Source organism: Nothobranchius furzeri, chromosome 17 (genome assembly GCF_043380555.1).
Source record: "Nothobranchius furzeri strain GRZ-AD chromosome 17, NfurGRZ-RIMD1, whole genome shotgun sequence".
NCBI lineage: Eukaryota > Metazoa > Chordata > Actinopteri > Cyprinodontiformes > Nothobranchiidae > Nothobranchius > Nothobranchius furzeri.
The window spans coordinates 34057243-34079082 of record NC_091757.1 but is presented as its reverse complement, the minus strand read 5'-3'; the positions used below and the strand labels follow the sequence as shown (position 1 = coordinate 34079082).

Here is a 21840-nt window from a genome sequence, read left to right as displayed (position 1 = left end):
ACATTTGAATGCAAAAATTAACTTTTATTTTCATGAATAGATATTTTCTGCTCTTAACTCTACATTTACTAAAAATATAAATTACCTTTCTGTTCTCGTCTTAAAAATGTAACTTTCAAATCAAAATGTTTCATTCATTTATAATTTTAAATGTTTGTATTAAACTTTGAAAGATATTTGCTTATTTCCAATCAGGCTACTTGAATAACAATGAATGAAACCTTGGAATAAAAAGTGGACCTGATAACAAATATGTAACAAATAGAATTTTTACCTCAATATCTGTACAAATACATGCAATATTAAGTAAACAACACACTTCAATAATATTTGTCTCAGTGTGTATTTGTATTTTTTTTTGTTCAGGTGCTAAATAACAGCGGCTGGTGGATTCTGAGGCAGCAGGAGTGTGAGCTACAGCATTTTTAACTTGCCTACTGAAGTTGTGTAAATAAGCTCAGGAAAAATAAAGCAGCCACGACAAACGGATGTTACGACATCACATGCTCACACAGATATGCAAACACACAAGCCCTGACTCTCACAGCAAAGCTCAACCCAGAAACCCGTTACTTCAGAGAAACTGCTTCATCATGCAAAGCTAATTCATCAAATAATCTGCAGCCATATTGCCCATTTCACCACATCCCATTCACCCAGTGTAACTGAAAACAAAGCCGCTTAGCGTGGTGATTAGTGATCCGAGCACACCCCAGTGCTTCCTGTCCCAGTGCAGAAACGGCAATAAGCCCAACCCCAGAGACAGTGTCCAGGACTGGGACTGTACCATCGGCCTGCCGCTCCTCATGCCGCTGCTGCTGCCACTGCTGCCTTCGGAGCGTTTTGCGTTTGGCGTAATCATGGTCAAATGGCGTAGCCACGTAAGGAGGGGAAGTCAGACCTGGAGTGGCAGCGGATGGAGGGGAAGAGCTGAGAACGTTTGCGATGCAAACTGAGGAAATATTAAAGTCTTCATCCATCATTGAGGAGGGTTTTTCCCTGAAATGAAACAAAAAACCAGAATGGGCGTCCCACTGTGAATTCAAACATTTGTTTTAAAATTCTTGTTGGTTTCAGTTCACAGGGCTTACTTTTCATTAGACCGCGGTATGCTTGGCACACTCTTCTCCTCCCCTCTTGCAAATGGCCCTGTAGCCGCCTCAACCAGCAAGGCAAACAACAGCTCATGGTCCAGATCAGGTTCATCAGCTTCCAGCAGTTTAAGGATGGTGGCGCCCAGACGAAAATGCAACTAGAGCAAAATAGAAAAGGGGAGTTGGACTTCTGGAACACCCCACTGAAAAAAAAAAATCACAAGTCTGGAGTGAAAGTTTACCTCCAGAGCTTCCATTGCCAGGTCTGGTGGATTATGGTAATGAATTTTGCGGGGGTACCTGGCTGCTTCTTCATGCAGATAGTGTGCCGCCTATAAAACAGCACAGAGGAGAGTCAACAGGCCAGTCCAAGGCTCTGCTCACATTAACTCACTCCCAAACGGATGAAGTTCAGGTTGAAAGTATAAACATGATGATCACTGAGCTTAACTGCTGACATTCATAATGTATTTCCTCACAGAATCATAGTAGTTTTAATAATGAAATAATGTAACAGTCATTGAACAAACAAATAATTACCATTTAATGTCAATCCCATTCAAGATGGATGCCACACCAAACTAATAAAAGGCTATGACTCAGTCATCAGTACAGATATTGAGCTAATGCAGCGGAGTCATATGCAACACAAACATTTTGGGATATTATTCTTCCAGTAAACAACAGGCCTTTAACTTAATGTTGTATTTAATGAATGTAAAAATCCTCTAGAGTTTAAGGCCCCGTCCACACGTAGCTGGGGATCTGCCAAAACGTAGATATTTTTCTACGTTTTGGCCTGTCATCCACACGAAAACGGAGTTTTATAAAAACTCCGGCCAAAGTGAAGATCTAAGTTTTCTCCGTTTTGGGTGTCTGCGTGTGGACAGACAAAACCGGAGTTTTAAGGTCCGCAACGTCACTTTCCGCGACAGAAAAATGCCGACATCACGTGTGCGACCTGTGTTTACACTAGCCGACAGCATGGAAGCCCTCAGAGCTGCGCTCGCTTTATCAATTGTCCAAGCGCTTTTTGCTTGTTTGTTTTTGCAAGCGGAATTACTGCTCCTTGCGGAAGACCACAGACGAAGGACGAGGTTAAGAACGGGGGAAGTACTGCCGCCTACAGGTCTGGCATGTCCTTAACAACGTATTTATCCGGGTACGTGTGGACAGTTTTTTTTAAACGAGGTGGTGTGGATGCAAGTTTTTGGAGGGGCGGATATTCGTTTTTAAAAAACCCGGCTGCGTGTGGACTAGGCCCAAGTCTCAGTTAAACAGTGATGACTTTCTCTAGTGCTGCAGCTGATACCAGATCAGGCTGACTGATCCTCTTGTAGGGCGGGTCGAGTGGATTCCCTCTGAAGTTAAATGTTACGAACCCCTAAGCCTTAATCGATAAGAAACCAGGAAGGAGCTGCAGATTTCATCCGAATGAGCGATGCGGTGGTTTACCTCTTTATAAAGCTGCAGATATTCCACTGGGGCCTTTCTGCGTTTCCCTGCTATCTTCCCCAGCATGTAGTGAATGAGCCACTCTTCTTCATCACTGTCACCCTCACAGCGGGAGGCACCCTGGAAACACTGAAGAGACGTCTCCAACATGGAGTCTCTCCTCTCCTCCATCTGAAACAACACGACAAAAGCTTTCTAATCATTTATATTAGCGACACACCTCAATTCCCTCTAGAAAAACGCTGAAACAGAGCATGACAGTGGTTCAGTGAGACTGTTACACGCTTGACACGATCTGAAGCTGTCACGGGATAATAAACGGGCAGCTCACACCTCACCTGCTTAACAACATCTGGGGGGAGCTCGTTTCGCCACTGTTTGAGCTGTCGTGAGGCAAATGAGTGCAGCGCGTATGAAATAGTTCCGTACTCGATCCAGAGGGACAGGTTGGAGCTGTCGATCTCCAGGGCTCTCTTGAAGCACTTAAGGATGGCCTGGGAGTGCTTCCAAATGGGCGCGTCGCTTTTCAGCTCATTGGAATTGAGCTTTTCTTGGATCCGGCTGGCTCTGGCTAGCGCCATACCTGCCCAGGAGTCAAATCTAAAGACAGATGTCAATGAAAACTTCAGTTTGGCTTTTCTAGAAAACACACAAAAACAAAGACAAGGAAACAACACATCTAACTCGATTAAACGACCAAGATGAAAAACAAATGAAATGACCAAAGAATTTCAACAAAAGATCATTTTAGTTTGAAACAATGATGTGAATTCCTTTGAGGACGGCTACGCCTTTGATTTCAGAAAAGTAACAAAGTGGAGTCCTTAAAGGGAGAACAGAGATGACAGGATTTAGTAGACGGGTGCAGCGCTGAGCCACCTGTTGGGACACACGCAGATATCATGCATGTAGAACTTGATGGCTTTGGACTGCTCCTTGTTCTTGAAATGGTAATCAGCCAGCAGGTAGTAAATCTCATTGATGATCGGAGGTGGGGGGGCACTGCCCGCAGGAAGACACGGGGCCTTAAAGAGATCAAAATAATGATTTGCAATTACAAACTCCATAAAATGTATGAAACATGCATACGACAAGCCCCTGCTGACCTTATCTGTCAAGCCCTCGATGTAGGCAGCCACTTCCTCCATGGTGAGGACGGGAGTGTCACTCGGGGGAGCGATGGTGGCAAATCTTCTCAGCAGATTGGCCAGTTCTGCAGACACGGTGCTGGTCTTGTAGCTGTCGAACTCCGGCAACGACTTTGGTTTGAAATACTGGAACATGAAGAGGGCATCGCTCCACAAGAGTTCGACCTGTAGAACGTGAAGCAGTTCCATCACAACCACGTCATTAGCGTGTGTGTGTGTGCATGTGTGTGAGTAAAAAAAAAAAAAAACCAATGACTTTCTGCAGAACTGTGGTTTTGTACATTTACAGTCAGAAATACTGTCCCATAGTTCAGAGATCTGCAGCCTGTAGCTCTGCAACCACACATTTCTCTTTGGATCTTCTAGTCTGACTTAATTACCCTCACTAAAATTATAACCCCCCGCCCCCCGAAATATAAATACCAGCAATATAGAACATCCCACTGGGGGAAAATACATAAACTTTTCAAAAGCTGGACATTTTTTTCTCCTTATTTTTAAAACTTAATAATAGAAACTAAAATGACAACAAATGTCCTACTATAAATATTTATGGAAGAGACAAAAGATTCCTGAATTTAATCTCAGATTAAAGTCAGACTCCTGTTTTTAATCTCGGAGTTCTAACCTTTTTCCCCCCAGAAATCTCATTTTACTCTCAGAAGGTAAATGAAGACCTTTTTTCAGTGTCCCTCTGTCCTTTTTCTGTAGATATTCTTCAAACAATATAAATGTTATTTTTTCAGAAGGACAGTTGCAGCTCTAAACCAGTTTTATTCTGCTGAACTAAGAGGATAAAAGGCTCTAAAAGCAACACCTCCCACTAGTGGTTGGTCACAAGAGTGACAAAAATAAAGTGACTGGGATTGGGGGCTGTATGCTGCAATGAATCACTCTAATTAAACATTTTTAGAGAATCAGACCGTCTCTGAGGACAAGACTTCCTGTAGCGACGTCTATAAACTAGAAAGTGTGGCTAAAACCTTTACATTTCTAAATCCATCAAATAATATAATTCCTACAGCCTGAATGCCTTTAGCTGACACCTACTGAGCGTCCCTGACTAACAAAACGGATACAGGGGAGTAGGTCTTATATAATTTGCTAAAAGGGATAAGAAACACTAAACGAGCCACCTCTTCATCACGTTTAAAGAACTGCTCAGTAATGTGTCGGGTAAATGAGACAACCTTTCTCAGTGGCCTAGTGGTAGAGTGTCCGCCCTGAGACTGGGAGATCAGAGGTTCGATTCCTGGTCGGGTCATACCAAACACTTTGAAAAAATGTGACCCAATGCCTCCCTGCTTGACACTCAGCATTAAGGGGTTGGATTGAGGGGTTAAACCACCAAATAGTTCCCGAGCGCGGCTTTTCTGCAGCTCACCGCTCCCCCAGGGGATGGGTCAAATGCGGAGAATAAATTTCGCACACACACCTGTGTATGTGACAACTAATGGGACTTTATCTAAATAACCAGCAGACTAATATCTGATGGGGTGGGTCCCTTCTAAATCATGCAATAAATGATAATTATTAATTAATTAATTAATGACCTGTGGAGAAGAGTGGTCCTCCAGGTACCGGGCCTTGCTCTTCTTACTGGGGTAGGCATACAAGCAGAAGAAGCATTGCTCCAAGGCCATTTCCAGCTCTTCTTTATAAGGATGGGAGTCAATATTGGCTGTAGTGGTAAACTCTTTTTCCAAAACCCCGATCTAAAGTAGACAGAATAGTCATTAAATGGCTCCATGTTTGTATTTTACACTATTAGTTAAGAAAAGGAATCTTACAAAGAACTTGATGAGGGCACCGTCTGAACTGCAGCATAAAGCCCGACGACCAAGATACTCATGAGCTGTACTCAGCAGCATCAGGGAGGAGGGAAGCATGGGAGTGTCTGACTCATCTGGAAAATCAAGAAAAACTACGAGTCACCAAAAGGAACAATGGGTATTAGCACCGAGGTGAAGCTAAAGGACAGAAAAACGGACAACATGCCTTCATCGTCGTCTAAAGACACGTGTTGTTGGAGCATACAGTCGAAAGCGGCCTCCTCGTGTTTGATAATGCGGTACAGGATTATCCAAGGCACAACCGAGAAGAAATACAGCTCTTTGGGATCATCTGACGTACTCATGCTGAGATCTATGAGCTGTATAACAGAAGCAAACAATAAATTCTCAAATTTCCATCATATTTTAGCTGCCGTTTCCTCCCACTCCTGCCAAACCTGAATCAGGTTGTTGGCTAGTCGAGCCACGCTAGACAGATGAGGCAAATTGCTCAGAAGCTTAGAGTCTTTGGTTAAGCAGACGTCGATTCCATCCAGTAACTTTCCGATGATGCTGACCCACTCCTCCTTGCTGGGGGAAGAGCCGTCTGGAGCGGCGTTGAGCTGCTGCAGAGCCTCGTTTAGAGCCAGCTCGCTGCACTCCAAACACTGCTGGTGGTCCTGCAGCTTCAACAGGGAGTTCTGGGACAACGAGATCAAACTCAGACCATACGAGGAGGCCCTACTGATATCACCGCATTTACCCAGCAGAAACCCCCGATACCTGGTGATGGTGAGGCTATTCATCATATCCAACATTCTGACTAATTAAAACAACAGATCTTTGGAACTTGTTTATGAAGTGGAGAACGTTTATTTTTTAAGGGGAGCAGTTCAAACCTGCAGTAGCATCAACTGTGCCGGGCGCTCCGGTGTCGAGCTCACAAACTCCAGAGATTTACTCCTGTTTCCATAATTTAGAGTTGGCTGCAGCAGACGAACGACAGACTCAAAGTCTGCAGACTCAAAGAGGCGCTGGATCTCCTCTAAAGACTGACACCGCTCCAGTGACTTCAGCCTCTTATCAATCTGTGGAGAGAGGAAACCGTCTCAGTTTATCAGCTGATTAGAAATAATAAATCAAATAAATTAGCTCACGGACCTCTTCTACTGATATGGCTGCATCTACACGCAGGTTAGGCAGGTTGACCGTGTAATGTTTGCCATCAGGGGTCTTTTGTTTGCTCTGCAAAAGGCCCACACAAACATCATAGCTCTCAAGGGCCAAGTCCATGTCTCCCTGTGAAAAGCAGAAGAAGCACAGGCTTACAGGGAACACTCAACACTGAACACACAAACCAGAGAGATGTAGACCCTACCTGTAGGGCTAGGAATCGTGCCTTTAGCCAGTACACACGTGTCATCACATCTAACCAGTCATCTTCAAATAAATCTCTTTGGGAAGAACCCAAAGCCAGGAGCAACAAATCACTCTGGAAGTGTTGGCCAGGAAGTCTCTCATCAGCTACATCGCTGCTTAGAGCTCCCAAGCCTCTCTTTGGGGGAACTAGACATATAAACACAGTAGGGGTGTAACAATATCCAAATCTCACGATTCAATATCGTCGCGATATGAACCTCACGGTACGATATTTATTGCAATATTGTGGGGAGGCTCACAATAACAAGACTCACAACATAAAATACTTTCACTGGTCATTGGTGCATTTGTCATTAACTTATTATCATTATGACATTTTGAACAGCCTGAAAAGCCATTAAGTGCAAAATTCAAGTAACAACTCGACATATGTTTATAAAAGAAATGGCAACACAGGAACGGAAATAACAATCAAAATAAAGGCATTATAAAAACAGCCCATTCAATAAATAAAAATACCCAGACACTAAAAATGCCAGGCTGTGTGGGCTGCACGCACTCCCATAGGGAGGCTAAGTCACTTCCGCATCATGGGTCCCCGGAAGAATGAAAAAATGAATGCAAGTCAACGGGGCTAAAACGCTATTTCTAATCGCTTAGCCTTGTGCCCTGGATCTCACATATGTTGTACTAAAATTTAAACGAAAAGTGATGATGGGTGTTTCGACCACGCCAGTCACGTACTTTGAGATTTATTCGCTTGTGAAAGTCCGTAATTAGCATGACTACAAACTAGAAATCAGCACAAGGCATATGTGACGTCACCACATAATCTCCTCTCCCCAAAGTAGCTGCTACTTACCAAATGACCAGATTTATGGTGGTTCTTTCCTCCCACCATACCATACCATTGTTTATTTATATAGCACGTTTAAAACACAGCATGGGAGCTGCCCAAAGTGCTGCACAGGCTAAACCAAAACACAACCAATCTAAGCAACTAAAACAGAAGATAAAAACACTAATCAAAAGCAGATAAAACATGAGGAATACTAAGAACACAATAAAACACTAAAACGAGTTACTGTCTAAAAGCCACATCGTAGAAGTGGGTCTTAAAAACCACCAATGATAGAGCCTGCCGAACTCCAATGGGTAACGAGTTCCACAGCTTTGGGGCAGCATGCCCAAATGATCGTTCACCCCGCGATTTGTATCGCATCTGGGGCGTTCACAGCAGCAGGAGGTCAGCCGACCTCAACGTGCACGTAGGTACATAGGGAGTGAGCAGGTCAGGGAGATAGGGAGGTGCCACGTCATTGAGTGCTTTAAATAGAAAAGTCAATAACTTAAACTGTACTCTGAAAATGACAGGGAGCCAATGAAGATGTACCAGGACAGGGGTAATATGGCTACGTCGGTGTGTATTTGTCAAGAACCTGGCAGCAATGTTCTGGACGACCTGCAGCCGATTCAGGGCAGAGACCGGAGCACCAACTAGGAGGGCGTTTGCAAAGACCAGGTGAGAGGTAATGAAGGCGTAGATGACTGATTCCAAACGCCTCAGTTTCAAGAATTGTCTGAGGCAAGTAAAGCAGCGAAGCTGATAAAAGCAAGACCCCACTACGGAGTTTATCTGTGGGGCCATTGAGAGTTCAGCATCTAGTTTTACCCCGAGACTTGTCACGCACTGTTTGGGGTTGAAGGTTAAAAGGTCACAAACAGAGTGAGAGCAGGGTTACCCCAGCGCTTTATAAGCCTGGTGGCCCGCCTGGCTTTGCTTGCCCACCCGCCAAGCTAAGCGTCATGCCCCGCCCCCCTCCTCGACCTTACCATGTTGGATGACACAAACAGCGCAACGAAACTAGAGCCCTCCATTAGCTGATACTGGTGAGAAACAGCAGCAAAATGTGTGCAACCCCCTCCCCCCCCCCCCCCCCCCCCCCCCCCGTTCTTACGGAGAAGCGCTGCGGGACGAAGCGCGCGACCCCACCCCAACGGCCGAAGCCGCCAGGCTTAACTCATTTCCCGGGGGAAACCCTGGTGAGAGCCATGGTGGTTGTGGGGGTCAAAAACAATAGACTCAGCCTTCCTTTCATTTAACTTTAAGAAGTTGGATGCCAGCCAGCCCTTCACGTTGTCTAAATATGCAGCCAATCGCGAGCCCGCATTCTTCTCATCCACTGCTACATATAATTGACAGTCATCAGCGTAAATGTGATAGCTCAGGCTGTGTGGATTCAGGATTTTGCCCAGAGGCAGAAGGTAGATAAAAAACAGCAATGGCCCGAGAACGGAACCTTGTGGCACCCCCCAAGGCAGTGGGAGACAGGAGGATGCACAGTCACCTGTGGGAAGTTTGCTGAACTTACAGCCCTTTTCCCTCAGTTTTCTTCGTGTCTGGTTCGATGAAGTCACTTTCATGAAGTGCATTTGTAGTCCTGAACTTATTTTCACACAAAACCTAAAATAGCATCCCTCCCCGTTCGAAAATAAGCAAGTTTTTGGTATCAAAATGTGTCTTTAAAATTCACGGACATCATATGTGAAATCCATGCCACAAAACAAGCGCAATTAGAAAATAGTGTTTTTAGCCCTATTGACTTGCATGAAGTGACTTACGCTCCCTATTGGTGAACTGGCCAATGACGCGGACGCAAAGGATCATGGTCTATGTAGTTTACTTTGCTTTGCTCCTGTGGAGCAGAGTGAAAAGTGTTATTTTTACCTCAAGATGTACTGTACAATATTGTGACAAAACCACAGCAACATTGTGGCCATTTTACTACGGCGATATCGCGATATTGCCAATATTGTTACAGCCCTAAAACACAGATAATTAAAATCAATACAATCATTTATGTTTCTGTTTAGTTTTAGCAACTACCAAAGAACTCTTTCAGACAGTAAGTTAACAAGTTTTGGAAAATGAATAGACATGAAGCAAAAACCATTTTTTAACATTCAAGTTTTGATGTTTTGTTTTATTGAAGAGATACCAGATTTAATCAGTGAATAATCAGTCTAATGTGATGCCAGTGAGACTTACTGATCTTCCCTTTGTTGTGTAACCATTGTTCCAGCTGCAGCTCCATGCAGGCCAAGCTCATTGTCAACATTTCCTGTGTGTGTAGAAAACACACTTTCAGTAAGTCAGGGGGAAGGAAAAATAAATGGTACAGAGTGACAAATGACAGTAGTGTTCCTGGCTACCCTTGCGTTGCAAGATGAATTCTCGCAAGATTTGGAGTTTTCCAAACTCAGGAGAATCCATCTTGTAACGCTCCAGTTCAAACCGTCCGACCTCCAGCCTAAAACAGGCCGGACCAATCGTGTGTCAGTATTGTGCTTTAGGATGGGACTTAGTTTTGATGATAGTATCAAGCAAAACAAACATGGCTGCGCCGGTTGACACTAACAGCAAACAATAGTCGGGACAATAATACAGGGTCCACGGCTAAAAATGGTCGCTGTCGGACGTCTGAAATTAGTTAAAACATATGTAACAAAAAATTCCCTAAAAATCCATTCAGATATATTTGTACATGTCTACAGCTACATGTATAATTGATATTTAGACAACTAGTTAGGTGTAGTTTAACATATGTGGGCTGCATGGTGGCGCAGTGGTTAGCACTGTTGCCTCGTAGCACGAAGGTTGCAGGTTCAAAACTGGGCTCGGCTGCGGCCTTTCTGCGTGGAGTTGCGTGTTCTCCCCATGCATGTGTGGGTTTCCTCCGGTTTCCCCCACAGATCACAACATGCCCTATAGGTTATAAATTGTAAGTCGCTTTGGATAAAAGCGTCTGTTAAATGAATAAACATAAACATATAGCACGTTGTAAGTGTACGTCAACTAGGTGACGTCAGAGAGATAGCTCAAATGGTACGGCATCTTTTTTACACGCTGGGGATCCGGGTTCAAATCCAGGCAGAGTTTTCTACTCAGATGGCATTCGGAAATGTTTTTTATTCCACTAATGATATTTTATTACTGTAATGATATTTATTTATAGTAACACAGTAATAAGAAGCCTAAATTTTAATGATTAAACTTCCAAATGAAACAATGTCATGGCCAGAAAAGACGTCGGTTCAACTTTCATTCAAAAAACAATTTTTTTTTCTTTTAAAAAGGTCATTACCTAAAAAACACCTGTTCTTTTTTTAAGTCATTCTCTTTGCCAGATTCTTCTTAAAGAGCAAGTCACCCCCAAATCCACTTTGTTTTGCTGATAAACTATATAAATAGGTGTCTAATCGTGCTGTAGGCACATGTAGTCAATAATTAGACACTTAAGTGGATCTTAGCTCAAATTTAAATATTCTGCCTAAAATTATAAGTGTTGCGCCCCCTTCAGGTAAGAAATCTGCACTGCATTTGAATTTAAATCTGCCATCGCTATTGGCTAAGAGGTACCCTACGACGTTAACTGGTACCATAAGATGCCACAATGCCACTGTGAGCCTGTGTGTGTATTCGTTAGCAGCTCCGCCCTCTCGGTCTGCCAGGCAATGCCTCCTTGTGGCGCATTTTTCAAACAAGAAATGGGAGTGGAGTTAGACTGTGGTAGGAGGGTGACTTGCTCTTTAGTGGAAAACCATAAACATTCAGTCTAGTTGAGAGAAAGTTAATGAAATCCTAAAATGGAACCGTTTCCCTGGTATTTACCCGGATGTGTTGGTTGCTGCAGTCCCGTAGGAGCGGGTTTGGGAGTCCACAGCTGTGCTTCCTCCAGGACTGATAGACCTCCAGCACCACAGCAGCCAGGCCCCGAGGCCACTCCTCCATGAACTTCTGACCGACTGCTTTCAGGTAGCGCATCATCAGATCCAGTATCCCACCGTTGGTCATGTTATGGAGCAAGAAGTTATGGACGTCCTGTTGCTCTATGAAAACCAGAAAGCAGAGTCCATTTAAAATCAAAGCACAGAAGAACACGTGCCGTGAACATGAATCACGTACCACATTCCATGTATTCAACCGTGTCAGCTGGTAAGCAGCTGCCATGGAGAGGCTGGATGTTCTCCTTCCCATCACACGGAGTCTCAAGATTACCCAAACTCTCGTCATCGTTATCAGGATCAAACTTCCTCAACCTAAAACATACAAAAAAATTACTAATAAAAATATATCCTGAAATGACCACTGTATCAGATTTAGTTCAAGCTACCTGGAAGGCAGGAATTTAAAAAGCAGTTCCTGAAAATCAATCTTCTCCTCCTTTTTGCATTTTGTGTTTCGAACACGAGCAGAGCGACGCTTGGCCGTTTCCCCACTTTCCTCCATCCCACGTTTCCTTTTTGGAGCTTTCTTCACTTTATCGGTCAGAGAAATATCCATCCCTGTAGCTGGAAATGCAAAAACATATTTCAAATAATAACATACTTACAAATGACCAAGGAAAAATATTTCTGAAAACATTTAGGTTGGCAGGAAACACGATGGCTAACCCGTAGGAGGGGCAGAGGTGGTGACCTCCACAGTGGCCTGGCCCATGGTCATTTGAAGTTGAGAACCAGTCTGAAGCAGAGCTGCCGACTCAGGGAAGATAACTGGAGGCAGGGATGAACTGGGGCTGCTCAGCACTGCCGGGTGACCTATACTGACAGGACTACTCGGCTGTGGGAGGTTCTGGAAGTAGTTTGGGTCCCGGTATTCAGATAAGTCGATTCTTTGACCAAGACTGGGCCTCGGCGGCTCACATGTGGTCTGGTGTTTAAACATGGCAACGAGGCTTTCACCAACATGCCTCCATCTAAGATGAGACAGAGGAGGACCTGCTGATTTACAGATGAAATGATACAGCAACAACCACATATGTATACATATCAAAATATATATTTTAAATGAGATATGTTTCACCACAGAACACATTATTAACAACTTACTGACAGAAGTTGATTGCAATTCTAAACAACAAAATAAATCACGATTGGCTCAAAACCCCAAACATGAACTAACGAGAGAGAGCGAATGGGCTGAACCAGGATCAGGTCAGGTTTGGGTTTGCACAGAGAGAGTGTCTGCCTGCGCCTCCTGATCTCCAGCGCCTCCTCCACGATGGCCCTGCGCTCCTCTTCCTCCACCTCCACATAGTGAACAGACACATTGCTGAAAAACAATCCACACAGAAAATACGAGGGTGAGGTGATGTGAAAGAGCAGAGTTACAGCTAGAGAACATCATGAAAACAGTGAGAACTAAAATGTGACTCGTCTCTACCATTTCACAAACATCTGCATTGTATCTTGCTTCAAACACGGCTGCTCCTTAAAGATTTTCTCCTTTAACACCAGGCCTTTAGTGTAGCAGTGGTCCTTTTCTAGAGCTTTGGCAATGAAGTACAAACAGCCTAAAGGAAATGAAGATGATGGTTACTTTTCTCTTTGCTAATAAGTAATGAGCTTTTGAAGACACCTCACGTACAGGTGTAATCACTTAGTGTGTAGAGGATAGTTATGAGGTTGTCCAGGCATGGCCAGTGATCCGGGTTGCAGTGCAATCCCTCCTCGAATGCATGACGTGCAAGAGGGATGCGCACCAGACGCACGGCGACCGTGCCAATTTTGTACCATAAGTTTACATCGGTGGAATCCAACATGACTGCCTGAGATGAGCAAAAAATAAATGATGTATGAAACATTCACATCATCAGTATCATTCGTATTCATCAAAATGGGCACACAATATAAAAATGATCCACACACACGAAACTCACACTTAGAATAACAAATGTTGTTTTACCTCCAGATAAAACTCCATGGCCGTCTCCAGGTCATCACGTGATGCAGACATGCTAGCCAGGTTTTTAAACGTTGAATATTTCAGCATGAGCCCAGGATGTTTGAGACCCACTCTCTGATCTTCTGAAGGCAGAGCCTAAAAATAACAGGATTACTTAGATTTGACATTAACGGTGTTGTGTTTCAGCTCCATGAACAATCACTATTGTTTATTTAGCAATAAGCGCAAACTTTAAATTTTACAGACAAATCAGGAAAGTTGGATGCAGTTTATGAACAAATGCTCAACCTCTCTTCCTCCTGCAGTAGGATACATGGAGGAGTAGGCCACATGAAACTTTTATTTGTCTAAAATATTGAAGTCAACAGATATTTTTAATGAGAAAACACTAAAACATCACTTGGCCATCGCTTGAAGGATGGATGCAATGACATTTTCACTTTCTTTCTCCTTGTGTGCACCATTAATGAAACAATGTGTGTTTGGTTTCGTGTGCAGCAGAATGTGCTGCAGAAGTGAAAGAGAAACTATGCTTTCATCAATCATTAAAATAACATTATAGCTGCAAAACATCCTGGAAAATGGATGGATGGATCATCATACTGTCAGATTCTTCCTGTGGGTTCCTACTCTCTACTAATAAAGCCAAACAGGTAACCAATGAAACCCTCCAACAGTCTATGAAAACAATCTCAGCTCAGATCACAACCACTACCTGTGAAATCGGACCAGTGTTATGAAAACAATCAAATTGTTTGTGTAAACTGTGCATCTAAATGTTAGTCATCTTTTAAAAATGAACCTGCTTTATAATGACATTATTGTGGCTACAAAATTTTACTGCATTGCCTTTTACCTCTTTGAGTAGTGGAGTTTTAAGAAGCTCATGATAAGCTTTGGCAGACTCTTCAAACTTGTCATGTTTTTGAAGATCCAATGCTTTGTGGTATAACGCAAAAGCCTCTGCTTCCTTTGAACAGACACAAAAGGTACAAATGGAAAATGACTTATTGTGTTTAAAGAATCTACATTAAAATCAATATTCATCTTCATATTTTAAGTACTTGAGCTTCTTTTGTCTGACTCTTGTTACTTCTCTGTGGGTCTTGAGATTCATCTGCTGCTGTTGAAGCAGCGTTCAGAGCTGCTATGCGAATCTGTAAAGTTCAACAGAAACAAGAAAGAGGATTATTAATACTCTGTAATAGAAATAAATAAACCAGTAGTGTGTCAGCTCAAAGTTTTACACACTGCTTACCATTTTAATGACCAGAAAGAAGAGTATCCACCTTAGAGGATGTCAACTGTTGTCTGGTTCTGCAGGATAAGGTACATGCAGAGAAATTTTAAATTAAAACGACAAAAACTGAGATTAATTTTTTATTTTTTACGCAAGAAGTAATATTTTCCCATGCAAGTCAACTTGCCTTTGTTACAAATCTGTTTAACTTATATGAGCCAAATCCTAACACTTAAAGGCAATTGTTTTTTACACGCTGACACATTCCTGTGGAAAAAAAAAAAAAGTTAGCTCAGTGAGATGAGACTTTACCAAATGCTTAGAGGGGTTTGTAGCCAACTAGCCGGGTTAGCATCTATATATTTATGTCGATGGTTAGCATATGTGGCTAACTGGGCAGATCACAGTAGATGGAGCAAGATTAAAGCGGTTGCAGTAACAACAATCAGACCTTTGAACAATTCATACCAGAAAAATCGTGTTAATTGAGTTTTAAATAAAAAAGCTGAATGCTCTTTTTCCTTTCCATCAGCTAGATGTGAGCTAACAACATTAGCTTATTTAATAACCACCACTATCAAACTTGGTGACTTACTGTTCATTTCCGGTAAAATTGTTTTTCTTATATGAAATTTCAGCTTCCTCGAGATACAAAATTTCGATACAAGGTGGTTTATAAATCGCTAAAATAAAATCTGCAACTACAACTACTCACAATCCTTTGTAGTTGTAAGACATTAATGTAACGCGCATTTGCGACACCCGGAAGACAATCGCTACCCGCCAACAAGTAAAGTCGTCACCTATTGGTCAGTTCTCCGTGGGTGTATGTAAACTGACCAATGAGGTGTTTTGATATTAGAATAAGAAACTTCTGCCCAGTCCTTCAAAATAAAACGTTGACATATTGTAATGAGATGGGGAAGCAGCTCTAACACGCAGTATTTAGCTAAAAACACAAATACAACTTTAATCATGTTACAGTGTTAAACACAATGGTTGTATGGAGTCAAAGTGCAAAATCCAGCTAGTTACAAGATATCACCTGTAAGAATCATTCATGAAAAACATTACGGAGAACATACCAATGTAAACCCCTCCACTCTGTTGGTCATATACAAGGTCAAATACAAACTAGTACCAAATAATGTTCACAAATATTTCAAATCTAATTCAAGAGAGACACCACAAAGACAACAGTCAGATTTTCAACAAATATTCTGTAGAACAACTCTGAAGCAAATGAGTTTATCAATAAAAGGCGTTAAACTTTGGAACTCACTGGATTAGGAACAAAAAATCTGTCTGACAATCAGTCACTTTTAAAACAACTACAAAGACAACATTATTAATTCATACCAAAACATAACAAATGAACAACTCACAAATAACAATGCAAATGTATCTCATAGCAGGATTACTTATCCAATCTAAAATAATCACACAGCAGTATAAAAGTAACAAGCCTTGATTTTTAGCATATTTTTTTCTTTCCTTTCATTCCATTAATATTTGTAATTCATTGTATTGGTCTGAATGTTTTATTTTTATGCCTTAGCTTTATTTTATATTTTATTTCATTTTTTATATTTCACTATTATAATTATTATATTTTTATATTTGAATTTTTAATTGTAATATTTTTTCTCTTATTTTTTAAAACCTTTGTATTTTATTTAATTTTTATCCTACATAATTGTTTCTATGTAACATGATGATACTTGGAATGGAGAAAATAAGCAGTGGCTTCAATCCATTACAATTTCAATTGTTCCATTTCATAACCTATATGTGTACAATGATACTACTGTTATAATAATGTAAATTTGAAAAGGTTCATTCATTCATTCATTCATTCATTCATTCATTCATTCATTCATTCATTCATTCATTCATATCAAATTGAGACACAAAATTAACAAGGAGGGGAGGAAATAGCGCCCTTGGTTGGAGACTATTTGAATCCACACTTTGGTTGCCGTTAACAATTTAGCCTCATTATCTTAATAAAGCTAAAAGGAATATGTTGGGTATTTTTAAATCCTGAGACTTAACCCTGAAATGAACCACACAGAAGAGGAAGTCAGTAGGTTTTTTACGCTGTGAGGAGACAGCAGAGAGAGAGACTGGCTCAGAACCGGGTTCAGGCCCTGTTCCAATAAACTCTCTGGGGCATTCTCTATCTTCAGCTGGTTTTATTGAAAAACAGACAGACAGAGACAAAGAACAATCCATCACTGTCCACACTTAACCAATAGCAAACACTGTTGCTTCTATCTAAGGCGGGACCTTCTAAAAAGGAAGTCTCAAGTTGCAGGGGTGACTGCTAGCTTCCCTGTTGCCAAGCAGACCATTCCAGAAAGGAAGTCTTAATTTATGACTGACAGCCAGAAACTCAGTAACCATGGATACCTGTTAGGCAGGCTACTTCCCAACCCCCATGCAGACAAACATCAGGGCTTATCTGCCGCATTCCACAGTAATAGAGAAGGAGAAAGAACTCTGTGGCTTTCTTATTAAAGCTTGGTTTATGCTTGACGCATTCACTTTCTGCTTGGTGATGCGGCTCGCGGATGGAACGCGCTTCACAACTCGCAGCGTTTATGGTTCATGCGGCTCGTCTCTGCGGTGAGCCAATATTCTCCCAAACTGAACGGGGCAGCATGGAGCTCTACGGCATGCATCCAACACTACACCATAGTAGAAGTAGAAATGACTGTTTACAACATGGCACTTCAGCATTTTTAACAGCGCCCTTGGCTTTTCCGACAGTGCGAGCTATTTCTCTCCAAGAATTATTAACAACATGTTGATCACGGTGATCTCTGAGAGCTGAATCATACAAATGTCTGTATTTACGAACCTCTGCCATACTATTTCTTGCCGGTTCGCCATGTTTTTCCGCGTCCATCCGTCCGCGTGGTTAGAAATTTTCCGAGCTGCGCGTTGCGGAAATCTTGGGCCGTGCGGAGACGCGGTGGAGGGGCGTGGTTGTTAAAATGACGCAAAATGATGCAACTTTTCCGCGCGGAGCCGTGCGGACCTCGCGGACGCGTCAAGCATAAACCAACCTTAACATATGATTACTTAAAAAGGAGCATTTAAGACAGTAATATATAAAACATCTCCAACAGAATATATTTCTGTACATATACTGTATGGGGGCAGCAGTAGCTCAACAGGTTGAGCGGGTTGTCCAGTAATCGGAAGGTTGCAGGTTCGATCATGGCTCCGGACAGAGAATTCTGCTGTCGTGTCCTTGGGCAAGACACTTAACCCAACTTGCCTGCTGATGGTGGTCGGAGGGACCGGTGGCGCCTGTGCTCGGTAGCCTCGCCTCTGTCCGTGCACCCCAGGGCAGCTGTGGCTACATCGTAGCTCATCACCATCAGTGTGTGAATGAGTGGATGAATGATACACTGTAGTGTAAAGGGCTTTGGAGTCCTTACTCTGAGAGGCGCTATACAAGTGCGGGTCATTTATCATTTATCATATATATATATATATATATATATATATATATATATACATAAAGTTCAGGAGATCAAAGTTCAGGAGGAGGTGAAGCAGAGATGGTGCGTCCATGCGCTGGTATGACTGCAGCAGATTCTTTAATTTCTTTGTTAGGGGCATTCCACAATCTTACACCATTTACAGAAATATTACATTCCTTCATTTTGGTTCTGAATTTAGGTTTTTTAAAGACATCAATCACTTTTAACATGTACCCACTTACTTTGAAACATTTTGCTGAATATTAGTTGGTAAAATACTCGTATTCGCTCTGTACATTATTTGCAATATTTTCCACTCTACCATGTCAGGAAATTTCAGTATTTTATATCTAATGAATAATGGATTAGAGTGATCTCTATATTTACTGTTATTAATGATCCTCAATGCTCGTTTTTGTAAAATGAACAAAGGTTGCATAAAAGTTTTGAATGTGGCTCCTCAAATTTCCAAACAATAAATTAAATATGGTTTAATCAGGGAGTGATACAACGTCAATAACTCAGACCAATGTAGGAGAAACTTGACTATATAATACTGCTACAGCTTTGGCAACCTTCTCCTTTATATAACTTATATGTGATTTCCAAGTGAGTCTCTCATCAGTCGTGACTCCAAGAAATTTGGTTTCTTTTACTCTTTGAATTTCCATTCCATCTATCGTTAAAGATACATCACAGCTTCTTTTGTTGTTAAACCATGGACGTAATTTTGGGGGGGGGACAGGGGGGACATCCCCCCCCCCCACACTTTTTCCAAAGTCAAGTTTTGACCCCTGCACTTTTTACCATCCAAAATCAACATTATGCTATATTAAATTGACACTGGTTGAGCTCTAGGACCAAGCGGAAAACAAACGTTTGTGTTGAAGCCCGTTTCCCATTAGAGCATACTGTAAAGATTACCCCCCCCCCCCCGTGTCCCCCTCACTTCTAAAGGGAAAATTATGTCCATGTGTTAAACAGTATAAAGTTTGTTTTATTCAGGTTCAATGACTATAGTTTATTAATATCAAACCATTTTTTAACTTTAATCAGTTCACTGTTCATTACTTGAGTTACTTCATGTATGTTTAATCCTGAATAAAACAATGTGGTATCATCTGCAAATAAAACTGTACCAAGTAGATGAGATACATTTACAAGGTCATTAATAGACAATATGAACAGTTTAGGTCCACTCTTTTCATGTGTTTTTCCTTGAGTGTGTGTTTGTGTGTGTGTTGTGTGTGTGTGTGTTTCTTTTTTCTTTGTAGTTAGGATTATATTAGATCTGTTATTTAGTTGGAAATAATTATTGTGTTCTGTTTCTGTGATTGTTTTGTTTTTATGAAGCGAAACACTTTGGGCTTAATAAATCTACTCTTCTACGAAGGGTTGTGGCTATAGGTGGGCTTGGGAGGGCTAGGGCCCACTCAATCAAAGAGCTTCCTTAAAAACTATATGTACATTTGTTTTGTTTTTGAGAGGTTTCATTCCAGCTCATCATAAAGGGAAATGAAACATAATAAATTTTAAATTAACAGTATTTCTGATATATATAGAGATGTATAAGTTGAAACAAAAGTGGAATTTCCAAATCAACATTGTTTTCAATGACATTTATTTGGCCCACCCATTTTTACATCTGGCCCAGCCAAAAAGCTGTTTCTGGCTACGCTGCTGCCCCACACAACCATCGTGTTTACCTCTTTCGCATACATATAATTTGATTTGTGTTTTTAGCTAACTGCAAAGAGAAAAAGACTGTTAGAGCAAGACCCTGTTGCTAACGCCAAATCGCTGTAGTTTTTTATTTTGAAAGACTTACAGGAAGTGTTTCTACTACCCATTGTATTTTTATAAGCATAGTTCCCAATTCTCCATCTCCTTTAATCCTCCTCCTCCTCATTCTTCTCCTTATTAATATTCATAAGAGGACAAAACAGTAGGATTTTTTCCTGCTTCGTTTTGACAAAGAGGATAAAAAAATCTCTAAAGCTTTAAATAGGACCAGAGTGCAGTTCTAGCTTAGCTCCACTAGAGGACATCAACTCTGCATCAATTAAAACTGCTGTTGCCAGGGGAGTGTGAACAGTGGCCTGACGCAGTGGCGTGAGAAATTTAGATTGTGAATTATATTTTATGTCTTTGTCTATTTGATTATTTCAAATAGTAAATTTTGGCAAAAAATATGTTGCAAACAAGTTTATATAGTGTTGAATCGTTAGTGGATATTTTTTATTTGCACCTAATAAACATTTTCTCCTCCAAGAGCTCCAGCTTCCTTGTTGTAGCAAGAGTTTCGTTTATTTTGTTGGCATCATAGTAGTGCATGGAAGTAATGAGAGTAATATCTCTGTAGGTGAAGCAAAGAACTAAAACCAGAGTGAACATCGGCATGGCTTATGCTAGTTTTAAGGAGCTGAAGGAGGCCACAAAATCATGGACAGATTGTGTCTTGGACCCTCATTCATCAGCCGTACTTACGCACAGATCCGTGTGATTTCCATGCACAGGAATTATTTTATGCATTGTGTGGCATTTTGTACTTAAGCATAAAAATGTTTCTGACCATGCCGGGTCGTACAACGGGGGAACCACAGTACTCAAGGTCTCAGACGTGGGTTCCTCATCCACAAATTATTTTTTACCCTCAGTCATTATGTCGGTGGAGAAAGAGCTTTTGCTGCATAACTGGTGTTAGAACATATGACACACACCGTGACTAATGGAAGCCGGACTTTGTAACATGGCTGATCTTGCTTTAGTGGAGGATTTGGAAGGGCGGGAGGGAACGCATCTTCCCAGATCACACTGGTGAGAATACAAAGTTAGGCTTTTTTTTATTGTTGCATTCCAGTGAAAAGATGACATTTGCAAAACATTTATGGATCCTTTATGAATGAATGAACATCAAACACATCTCTTCCAGAGTAACTCGAGCTATAGGTGACTGTGAGCTCCCTCTTTGGCGAACGACATTTTCTCAGAATATTCTGTCATTCCAGGGCTCGAATGTTTGGAACAGCATTCCTACTCAAGTGAGAGGAAGCTCGTTTTGTTACTTTCAAAAGATAATTGAAACTGTGGCTACAGGAAACTCAAAGATGCAATCATGATGACACTTTAATTTGTTTTTACTCTTGTCTTTTTTGTAAAATATGTTCCTAACTGTTTTTTCTAAATGTATATTGTTGTCTGTCTTACCTCTTTTAACATGAACCTGCCAGAGGACTACAGATGGAAATTAGCCTAAAGCTACAATCTGGCATATTTGCAGTTGTATTACTGTTCATAAATATGCATTGTCCTCTCTTTAAACAATTTAAGTAAAAAAAAAAACATCACACATGATGTTCATGTATTTCAATATAAGCTCAACCAAAATCAACAAAGGTTTAATGAAAATGTATGTTAACACTTTCCATAAAGGGTCCCTTTCATTAATGTTAGTGCATTATTAAGCATTAATAAACCATTAAATAAAGTAAGTATTACATTTCTAAGCA

At 41.3% G+C, this 21840-nt stretch overlaps 1 protein-coding gene across 7 annotated transcripts in view; it reads right to left on the bottom strand.

Moving 5' to 3' along the window:
• The window catches only part of cabin1 (calcineurin binding protein 1), a 40027-nt gene extending 24420 nt beyond the window's left edge, over positions 1–15607 (bottom strand). For 5 of the 7 annotated variants that reach the window (XM_070546522.1, XM_070546524.1, XM_070546525.1 and 2 more), the window contains exons 1-28: positions 15433–15607; positions 15025–15104; positions 14856–14914; positions 14662–14754; positions 14454–14567; positions 13598–13732; positions 13280–13460; positions 13076–13205; positions 12815–12964; positions 12304–12608; positions 12024–12201; positions 11816–11949; positions 11522–11739; positions 9899–9971; positions 6848–7035; positions 6631–6768; positions 6369–6557; positions 5928–6170; positions 5696–5849; positions 5488–5603; positions 5251–5412; positions 3656–3862; positions 3429–3574; positions 2888–3149; positions 2550–2720; positions 1337–1426; positions 1092–1252; positions 788–999 (exon numbers count right to left, since the gene is read on the bottom strand). In XM_070546522.1, the coding sequence (XP_070402623.1) occupies positions 788–999; positions 1092–1252; positions 1337–1426; positions 2550–2720; positions 2888–3149; positions 3429–3574; positions 3656–3862; positions 5251–5412; positions 5488–5603; positions 5696–5849; positions 5928–6170; positions 6369–6557; positions 6631–6768; positions 6848–7035; positions 9899–9971; positions 11522–11739; positions 11816–11949; positions 12024–12201; positions 12304–12608; positions 12815–12964; positions 13076–13205; positions 13280–13460; positions 13598–13732; positions 14454–14567; positions 14662–14754; positions 14856–14858 (4153 nt within the window). In that variant the 5' untranslated portion in view covers positions 14859–14914; positions 15025–15104; positions 15433–15607. The remainder of the gene's footprint in view (positions 1–787; positions 1000–1091; positions 1253–1336; positions 1427–2549; positions 2721–2887; positions 3150–3428; positions 3575–3655; positions 3863–5250; positions 5413–5487; positions 5604–5695; positions 5850–5927; positions 6171–6368; positions 6558–6630; positions 6769–6847; positions 7036–9898; positions 9972–11521; positions 11740–11815; positions 11950–12023; positions 12202–12303; positions 12609–12814; positions 12965–13075; positions 13206–13279; positions 13461–13597; positions 13733–14453; positions 14568–14661; positions 14755–14855; positions 14915–15024; positions 15105–15432) is intronic. The other 2 variants (XM_070546526.1, XM_070546523.1) reach the window with 2 other exon arrangements.
• Between the last annotated feature and the right edge of the window lie 6233 nt (positions 15608–21840).